At 37.9% G+C, this 10,849-nt stretch overlaps 2 protein-coding genes across 5 annotated transcripts in view; one reads left to right on the forward strand and one right to left on the reverse strand.

The window, feature by feature from the left end:
- The window catches only part of LOC131684679 (RNA-binding protein Musashi homolog Rbp6), a 126,554-nt gene that overhangs the window by 95,654 nt on the left and 20,051 nt on the right, over positions 1–10,849 (forward strand). For all 4 annotated transcript variants that reach the window (XM_058967758.1, XM_058967761.1, XM_058967760.1 and 1 more), the window contains 2 exons: positions 7,393–8,045; positions 8,108–8,422. In XM_058967758.1, coding sequence (XP_058823741.1) covers positions 7,393–8,045; positions 8,108–8,422 — 968 coding nt within the window. The remainder of the gene's footprint in view (positions 1–7,392; positions 8,046–8,107; positions 8,423–10,849) is intronic.
- Positions 1–10,849, reverse strand: part of LOC131684682 (uncharacterized) — an 80,631-nt gene that overhangs the window by 27,269 nt on the left and 42,513 nt on the right. The gene's annotated exons all lie outside the window — the stretch shown is intronic.

The raw sequence follows: 10,849 nt of genomic DNA on the forward strand, positions 1-10,849 counted from the left end.
AATCACCAAAAGTAAGTAGTTGATGTAATTATTGTTTAGATAACTGTTTGTCATGAACTTTTATTGAATTCGATACTCTAATGTGATAACAACAAAGGTGCCCACGAATGCCCGCAATCACACTATACTCATTCGAAAACTTTTCATTTTCTCTTTTTAAATGAATTTATGCTAGCTTTGCAAAAAAACAGTCAATGGAGAGGAACGGTTATTACTGATACTGAATTTGAGTGATCACTTTATAACTAGAATAATGACTCGAACACGCGAAGAACTTTAAAATGCCAAAGGGGGCATAATTTACGAGTTTTTCACTAGTGAACAAGAGAGACGAGCTGCGTGGAAAGAGTAGTTTCTCAGGTGGTGAAGGTATTCAGAGGTCACATTATGCAACCAAGTCGAAACGATTTCTTCATACAAACTTGTATGCAAAAAACCTGTCGTTTCGAGATGCGAAATGTCACCGCAGCTTATTTTAATTTTAATTAATACTTTCAATTTATTGAAATATGTCATGAAATGTTTCTGGAACTATTTCTTAACAACTGACGCAGTAACTGTCAAATTTAGTGAATATACCTGAATTCTAGTCATTTGGTAAAATTGTTTTGATGAGAATTTCTTTTTCTTATCAACTAAGCGCCCTAAGTTACGTTAAAACACACCATTCGAAGCATTGCGCAAAAAATGTTTGTTAACCACCTTGTTGATTAGTGCATACAACTAAACAATCTACCAAGTCGCCCAAAAAGTTTTGTTTTAAAAATTGAAGTAATTGTGTTTTTGTATATCTAGAGATCCAAAAATAAATTCTACGATCCAAAATTATTCGAACACATCTTATTGAACTAAATAATCATTTTTGAAGCACCACAAGGAGATGCAAATCAATTCATTTGACATTGAAAAAAACTTCAGCATACCATAATTACTATTGAAAAAATCATTTGACTCGTGTGTGTGTGTGTGTGTGTTAACCATCCTAACTCCCACTAACTGGTAGTGATTTACAGAAAAAAGATTTTTGCATGTATTTTAACATATCCATGCAAATAACTTGGTTCAAGGATTTAGGTAGGTGTTAGCTCAATTGACTTTCCGATGACCCATTTCGTGTACAGCGCCAGACATGTTCCGAGGTCATCGTTCCATCAACCAGCCCCGCCTTACTGTAATGTTTGTATCAAATGGATTATAACATTACAATAAGACTTTCGATTCCTTACATGAGGTAAGAAATCGACGCGTATTTAGTGTATTTATTTGATTTTTGTACATATAAATTAGAATGTCTGTAGAAAAATATACCAGTTTTTCTATTTCCTTCCTCATTTCCTACTTACGCGAGTGACTGATACTTGCTAATCCATTTTTCGTCCCATTCCAAACCTTCTCCAGATATCCTCAAAATCTCCAGCTTCTTTCTCACGCATCAAACAGCCCGAGCAATCCTTTCTCTTGCTCACGTTTGCAAGTACAGCGCAATTTATCAACAACAGTATGCATGCAGCAGATACAGAAGACTCCACTGGCCACGCACGTGGTCCTGACCCGTAAAAGGTTTGGAAAATGTCGGAAGAAAAAGGAAAACTGACCGGCAGGTTTCCGAATGTGGAACTAAGAAATTGGTGCGACACCTATCGGGCGATAGCTACGGGTGACGCGGTGATAATATGGAATCGCCACTTTTTTCAACAAGTGACGCCGAAAAATTTTCACTTTTTGGGAAAGATTTATCACTGGGAAAAACACTTTTTTGTGAGTTTTTGATCTCCACTATTATTATTTACGTTGTTAAAACACTTTTTTCTTCCCCGCATCGGGAATAGACGGCCCGTATTGCGGGGGAGCACTTTTGACACTAATGCTGTGTGGATTTGAATCACTTTACGCCGGGATAAAAAATCACTGAATTTCACTTCCGATTTACGAAAACTGTTCACCGAGTCGTTCTTCGTATTTAAAAACACTTTTGTTTGATAATCCGTACCGAAAAACTACGATTTTGGACCGACTAGCGAGGAGCTCCAAAACAGTCGACCGATCGCGGCTATGGTACACACTCTGCTCTATTGAAAAAATCATTTGACTCGTAGAGACAAAGTACCTATTTTGGAGCCACCCTAATAAGCAGTAATATCTAATATATTTTAAAACCATAAAAAGAAGTCAGTGTACAATAGTTTCTTTTAAAACTTATGAAACTTCGCTACGAAATCATTATTATTATTGAGATACCCTAATGAATAATAAAGGTTTTCATTACTAACAAGTGTTAATATCAAAAAATCCATGCACAAATTCTAAGAGCAGTTTCAACAAAATAAATATTTTTGAGCCACCCTAACGAATAGTAATTTTTTTGTTAATATATGTTGCAATCAAAAGAGAGATTTTTGAGCCACCCTAATTGACAGTAAAGTTAATTTCTATTATAATATATTTTACAGCCAAACAGGTAAATCGGCGTGCACAAGTTTCTTTAAGGAAATTTTGAACAAAGTAACCAACCTAATTTGAGCCCCTACATATTTTTGATCCTGTTAATGTATTTGCCTCCTGCACTGCCAGGTTTCCCCGCATTTGATTGGTTTGATGCAACAATTACTTTCCTTGGGTTGTGGGTTGGGTTGTTTCAATATCATTAGTTCATCTCTAATTGGTTAAAATTAAACAGAATCCACAATTTTAAAAAATACCACCGAAAACGTTTCATATTTCAACGATAGCCAAGATATTTTCAAATTGGGTTGAAATATACAATTGTAATATTTTTTTTATTGATTCAATTAGTTTGTCTGATTTGGTATTATACATGTTTCAAACAAAGGTTTCTTTGTAATTTTTTATCTAAATTTTTGTGGAAGGGTCCGAAATGTGAAAAATTCATGCTGGAAAGAACTGTCATTTTCGAGTTTATGTCAATGTATAAAACATCCATTGATAGTTTTTCCTTTCACAGTAATTTTGGAGCAGACTAGTGTATGTCTTGCATTAAAAAACATAGGCATGCAAATATTAATGACGTTAACGTAATTTCGCTTCCTCTAGAAGTCCAAAATTGGTTGGTAACTCTATTCACGACAAAATAATTATGTTTGGGCCACCCTAATGGGTAATAACGATTTTTTTTTTTCTAACGTGTGTTAATATCAAAATTGATTCAGCGCTCAAAAAATATTATACAGATTCTAAGAATAGATTTGAAAGCAGATATTTTTAAACCACCCTAATGAACAGTAAATGTTTATTGGTAATGTATCTTAATAACAAAAATGAATTCAGCGTGCCAAAATTACACAAAACCATCTTATTTGAATTCCGTATTCAATATGTAGGGAAAATACGCATTGTTTTGTCTGAGTAGGACGATGACATTTCACGTTATCAACCAATGGCTGAGCTTTAAGTAAGACCTTCAAAGAGCTGAGGATAGGCATATATGCCTTGCATCGATATATACATTTGTCAGACTGCCCAGAAACAAAAAAAATATTTTTGAAATCTCAATCCCCCTGAGCTAAACAGTTTTATCAAGCACTGTTGTCTGTGGCAAATTTGAAGTCGGATAAATGCAGCTACCGGACCAAATTATTTGATATTTTGTATGGACTTTTTTGATAATTTAAATGGATTAATCCCGCTATCTTGAACTTTCATCGCTATGCGGCACTATAAGAAGAATAATAAACCGTGATTATATCTACACGGTGATTAAAAAAAGACAAAGTTGTATAATTAGTTTCTTTTTATTAATGTGATTTTTATGTATGCGCAGTGCCATCCAGTGGTGAAAATGCAAGCTGGATTTTAGATGGCCTTCGAGTCGGTTCGGATGTCTTCATGTTGGATTCATCCGTGGATGTACATTTAGACTTAAAAGTGAATTCATCAATTAGATTGGAGAGATAGATTTCTGAAAGATGTGCTCGATTGGTGTTCGAGAGAACAGTGAGTCATTGGCGTAAACTAATTTGGCGTAGTCATTTGGCATTATTTTGCAAAATGATCACACTGAAGGTCATTTGGCATAACAGACATTTTACATAACTATTTTATGTTCACGGAAGTCATACTGCCCGCGCCTGTCATACGCAAACGTGTCACTCTTCCTGATCAAGAAAACTACTACCTTATGAAATTTCTACACATGTCTGGACCTTTCTGCCAGCTGCCTTTTCAAGACAATATTTGAAGTTATTTGCATATTATCCTTCTGTACATCATGAGCTGTTTCTTGAATTAGATGTAATGTAAAAAATTCTATCCAGCCAGCCCAATTACGATACCCTTTTAGCAAGTCTATAATTAGCAGTTTTATCATTTCTGGACATAGCCAAGTATTTATTTATTGAATTTGACGCATAACCGAGGCCAATGCGGCGCAAAATTGTTGAGGCAAAACGCTGAGCCACCGTCGGAAGCGATGGCCACTCGCAAGCAAATTTGTAATCGATTCGTTTGCCCGGATTAATCAAACATAGGGATTATGAATTAGTACGCAACTTGTAGTGATGTGCCGTAGTCGCAATTGTTGTCAATATAATGTATATATTTCATTACGTCAGTAGCAAAACTTCGTAACAACTGAATAATTTTGGATTCTGGCAAGTTTAATTATAAATACATGCTATTGGTAAACAACCTCTGGTTCAGCCTCTGAGAATCCGCTGGTCGAGATGAATTTTTGAAAAATCATTCGGCCAATCCCTGAAGGATCTCCCAGTCCCCTCAGGAGTGTCTGCTCTAAACTTGAAACAAATCGGACAACTTTAGCTACCGGATCGAAGTGTTTAAAGTTTGTATGGAGTTTCTCGACAATTTACAAGGAGAAAACCGACCATCTTGCATTTTCACTGCTAGGTGGCACTGTATGCATCAGTTTATTACCATGTAAATGAAAATAAAAAGGATAATTTTATTGCCTACAACTTTGTCAAAGACTGGAAATCAGTCCAAATTTCTTAGGAGAAGTAATCAAACTTTTAATAAAGTCATGTCTGAATCAACTTTGCATGGGGTCTAACAGCACAATAATGAATAAAACGCCCACTACTGGTGAAATGTTGAACCAAATTTTCAGTCAAAAAATGACAAATTCTTCCAAACTGAATAGCTGAATAGTATAGCTAAACCCAACCATTATTTCGCAAAAGGGTAAAGTTCGCGGAAATCGACTACTAGTTCATCTCCATGTACTGTTACGCCCCATGCAAAACTGACTCAGACATGATTTCATTAAAAGTTTATTAAGTTCCCCTATAGAAGTTGGACTGACTTGAACTCTTCAATAAAGTTGTAGGCAATTAAAGCATCTTGTCGTTATGCATCAGCTCCTGGTGAACATTAATGTTAACACAAAATTATACCACCAAAATGCAAACTGTTTATCCAAAGAAACGCCTTAGTAACTAATAACTTTGTCAATAAATATACCCATGCGAAACGATCATTATACTAAATAATTGTTTTTGTTGACATAAAAATAGTTATACTGAAAGACAATCAGCAGTGGTGCCGCCACCCAAAATTATACCAAAAATGCTCACTGCTTGCAGAGCTTTAAATTATGTATATTTCCCTGAAGAAAAGAAAATTATGTCAAATGACCTTCATGGCGATCACTTTTCAAAATTATACCAAGTGTCCGTTATGTCCGATGGCCCTTACTCTACGCACAGTTAGTAATTATGCCAAACGATCGTTACGCCAAAATAATTTAGAAAATGTTCGTTATGCCAAATGATCTTCAGTGTGATGAATTCCCAAAATTAGGCCAAATGACCATTATGCCAAATAATCGTTGTGCCACATGTCCGTTATGCTAAATACGTTTATGCCAATTGACCCAAACCTATCTGAGAACTTGTTATTTTTCTCTTCCTGATTCTTGTAAACGGTCGCTTCAAGTTGGTGTTTGGTTCGAACGGATTATGGATTCACCGCTCTAGTAACTCGGTCGATACAAGCAGATTGATGACGGGGTTCTAAAAAACTTTCGGGACCAAACGTCTATAAATCTAAATTTCCTGTATTTTACCAACAACGAATCTATTTTCAGCATGATACATTTAATAACAGTTAATTGATAAATAATAGAGATAAACTCTTGATCAAAATTTGATATGAATGAGAAAAAGTTGTAGAACCCCAAATCACCAATAAGCTGTGGAGAATCGCGCTAGTGCATTGAGTGCACCTCGCTCTGAAAATCCAGCGAAATAGTCTTTAAGCGCTAGCGGATGTTAGTTCAGTGAACAATTTACGCGACCTCCGGAGGGTTAAGGACTGCACCATACCGTGCTACATCCGGCATCCCCCAAGGAAGCCATCTCGGTCCAGCGCTATTTCTCCTCTATGTTAATGAAGTCAATATTAAATTAAAAAGACCCCGCCTTTCTTTTGCCGACGACATGAAATTTTTTCGACAATTACGGGATGAAACCGATGGTGAGTTTCTTTAGAGTGATTGGAGAGCTTTAGTACGTTGAGTGATCTGATCTAAACAGAGTGGTTTTAAATAACGAGCAAATGCTCAATTGTCACATCACGTTCACGCAGAATCGCCATCGGATTCAGTTTAACTACCATTTGTTCGTCTCGAGCATTCCAAGGCATTTACACGTTAAGGATCTCGTCGTCATCATGGATTCGGCACTAACGTTCAAACCACATAATACATACATCGTGGATCAAGACAACTGGGATTCATCTTCCAAATAGCGTAAAACTTTAGGGACGCATACTGTCTAAAATCGCTCTACTGCGCATTGGTTCGCTCAACACTACAATATTGTTCTGTTTGGAATCCGTATAGCCAGAACGTTGTAGACATAATCGAGGCTGTCCAACACCGGTTCATAACCTTTGCACTCCGATAGATTCCTTGGCGATTTAAGCTGCCGAGCTACGGAAAGCGTTGTCAGTTAATGCAGTTCGACACTCCAGGTATCCGGAGGGACTGCACTCGAGCCCTGTTCGTCTCTGGCATACTGTCTGCCAGGGTGACTTACTCAACAATTCTCGGACACCTGGATCTTCACACTCGCATTTGAGCTTTACGAAATAACTCTCCTGCGATTACCGTTCAGAAGAACCAACTACCGCACTTTAGCGTATTTTGAACGTATGTTGCATAAAACTGCAAGAAATATACGATATGCTGCATTAAGCAGTAATGTTTTTAAAAATAGGAGATTTTGGAAGCAACATATCTCAAAAACCCAACTTCCCGTATTTTCCATAGCGTCGATTCATTTCTAAAACAAAATGAATGTCATTCAAGAATCAATGACAAATGCGAAGAATAACGGATCAATTACCCTAATATGTACTTACAATTGCCTTACTCAGAAAATTTCAATAACAACCTTCTTTTCAACAAACTTTCAGCGAAGCCGAGGATTCGGGTTCATCACGTTTCAGGAACCAAACAGCGTAGATAAAGTTCTCCAAGTGCCAATCCACACACTGGATGGGAAGAAAATCGATCCGAAGCATGCGACCCCCAAGAACCGACCGAAGACTCAATCGAACAAGACGAAGAAAATTTTCGTGGGAGGCGTATCGCAGGAAACCTCCGCGGATGAAGTGAAGCAATATTTCAGTCAGTTCGGCAAGGTCGAGGAAACCGTAATGCTCATGGATCAGCAAACCAAGCGCCACCGCGGATTTGGATTCGTTACGTTCGAGAGTGAGGACGTGGTGGACCGGGTATGTGAGATTCACTTCCACACGATTAAGAACAAGAAGGTCGAATGTAAGAAGGCTCAACCGAAGGAAGCTGTAACACCCACTGCCCAGCAGCTGCTGCAGAAGCGAATCATTTTGGGTAATTTGGGACTGCCGATGGCAAGTCCGGCAGCAGCTCGTCTGGTTGGGGCCGCACAAGCTTCGGGTCCGCTGGTAAGTCAGCTAGCTAATCCTTTGATGGTACAAGCACAAGCGCAGGCTGCCCAGGCCGCTGCAGCGGCTGCCGCCATGCAAGTGCAGAACGGATTCGGGAAGGTCTTTACTACATATCCACCTACGCTGCATAGCTTCAGGTATGTCGCAAAGATAATTTTTATTTTGCAAACAAATTTTCAATCTATTTGTACACACACAGATACGCGCCATATCCAATTCCTTCGGCTGCTCAGCACGCAGCGGCCGCTGCCTCGGCAGCAAATCAGCTCTCTAATGCACAAGTAGCCAGCCACCAAGCTCATCATCAGCATGCATCGTCGATTACCGGAGCTGCTGGACAACAAGCACCCACACCAGCCGCAGCTGCGCCCCAGCAAGCGCAAGCTGCTACTCATCAGCTTGTTCCGGCGGGTATGGCTGCGAGTGGCAATCCCTACCAGGGTTACAGCCTGGCCAACGTCGATATGTCCAGCTTCCAGAACGTGGACTGGGGTTCGATGTACGGCATGGGAATGTATGTATAATTTTCTACTTCCCTATTTTAGTATGTTCTTAGTGCTTTCTCACCGAGCAACTTAAAAGCAACTAGTAAACAATAATGGTTCATTGTTTTTTTAAATCGTGTGGGACAAACATAACACTTTGCAAAAGTGAGACAAGTTTCAGTATCAGAAAAGTTCATCCCGTCACGCGTCGGCTATCAGTCTACTTACTCATGGCGCGTGATGTGTGTAACAGTAACTTAATTTATAACCACTTTCTGTTTCATTTTAACGCTTAGTCTAACGTTTGTTTGTAAAGAGTAGAATTGTGTTGTATCGGGAATGTCGGAGAGTTTGTATGAAACTGTTTAATAAAATACTCCAAACACTAAGCTTCCGAATCAGCAGTAAAACACTATTTAAGAACTAGGTTTCGTATCGTAGCAATAACGGTTCCTCCCCAGATTGTATGTTTATACGCAAAAGCTCTTGTCCATTCCAAAATATTACTTACTTAATGAAACAACCCTTTATCATTGATTAGCATTGCATACCACTAGTACGTTATCCACTATCCGATTCTATTTGTGAGTTGTTTCAAGTACCGCTCAGTAGAACAATGGTAAAACATCGAAATATTGCGAGGCGGGAATACACTGCGAATGGATGTAACGCGACAATTGCGGCAGTGTATTTACTAGTAAAAAAATCACTATCACTAGCGTAGTGCATCGAAAAAGCGAAACAGCATATTTTTTGTTATGATTTGTTCGATGCTATATTTTAGGTATGGAGGTTTATGTATTTTAAACTCAAAAATACTTTGTAAATTCAGTAGTTGTTTCGTTAAGTTATAGATCTCGTTCAAACGCGTATTTCTATAATACCCCTTCCTCTATTTTTATGTAGCGTACATCCATTTGTTCGATTTCGTTCGATGTTTCAGTTTATAATTACTAATTTTTATTGAATGTCGATATTTTAGTCTCATTTTCCGAATAATTAGTCAATTAACTTGAATAGATTCCTCTCGGTATACCCAAAAAGCTTTGCGTTTCCTAAAACGATTGTGCAGACGAGCATCTAATTATCGCAGTATTTCGAATAAAATAGTAGTATAACATGGTACAATTAGTACAAAACAAAAGGATCAATTATATTTAGTTTAGCTTTTATATATGTATATGTGATGGATGGTGTATTTATGTACTTTTTGTTTTTACGCGTAAATTATTCACTACTCTGCATTTTCATCGACACGATTTTCCACGTCATTTCCGTTTAGGTTGGTCTTATACTAGGTAGATACAATTTAATTTGTACAATATCAACTCGACTTTTACAGTGCATTTCAATGACCATGTCATTATTGGCTTTTCACCGTAGTATCATGTATTATTTGAATGAATTGTGTATAATAAGCAAATTGATATATTAATTACTTAATCTGAAGTTTAGCAAAACAACGCTTTTATCTAATTTATGTTTAGTGTTAGTGTACTCACATTTTATGTTTTACTCAAGCATCTCAATCTTTCTATTCTATGAATAAAATAAGCAGAAAATCCACTTTCTTTGTGTTTATTATTTTTTTTCGGGTATCTAAACTAACGTTTCGCTGCGATAATTGCTAAACTAACTGAACGGACGGTGATGTACTATACACTATTACCTTGCTCGCATTGCGACGATGCTAATGCGCTCCGATACCAACAACCCATCAGCTGCTTTAATCACTCATCACGCGAACACACGTTTTTCGCACATCATTAGCGAGTCTTTATGCAACAGAACCGTGCATCATGTTCTACCCAAAAGCCGTGAGTGACACTGATCCAATTTCGTCATTACAAATCCTTCATTTTTCCCCGTTTTCCCACACGCTCGATATTCTCCGCGCACGTTGTGTTGTACGAGGATGACATTTACATCATTCATAAGCTAGAAGAATTATTCTTAGCTGACCGGTAGGTTCCGGCGGCGCTGGTATTTGGCTATACTGAGCCGTTTCTCACTTTGGGAAATCGGTTATTAATAGACGAGCGTCGGTTTGTCTCTTTTGGCAGCTGGGTTCATATTTTGGTATTTATAAATTAGTTTTTCCCTCGATCGCCCTTGCAGCTTGGTATCGTGAGCTTTTAAATTTCGACCTGTTGTCCATGAATGAGTATTATGAATGTTAACAGCTGATCGCTTCTCGTGTCTGAAATGGTAGAGCACAGATGCGTAATTTGATTTGACCTTCAATGCCGTTCCTCGGAAGCTAAGTTTTTTCTGTTGTATAAAATGATTAATCCTCCAACATGGACTCTCTAATCCACAGTAGTTGCTTTGCTACTATACCTTAAATGTACAGCTGCTGTTGAGTGAACTTTTAACCGTATTAGCTGCTACTAACCCAAAACCAATTTCCAGGGCTCGCATATATTCAAGCTTGTCAAAGGTTCACAATTTATCGC

The sequence above is a fragment of the Topomyia yanbarensis genome, chromosome 2, assembly GCF_030247195.1.
Source record: "Topomyia yanbarensis strain Yona2022 chromosome 2, ASM3024719v1, whole genome shotgun sequence".
Taxonomy (NCBI): Eukaryota; Metazoa; Arthropoda; class Insecta; order Diptera; family Culicidae; genus Topomyia; species Topomyia yanbarensis.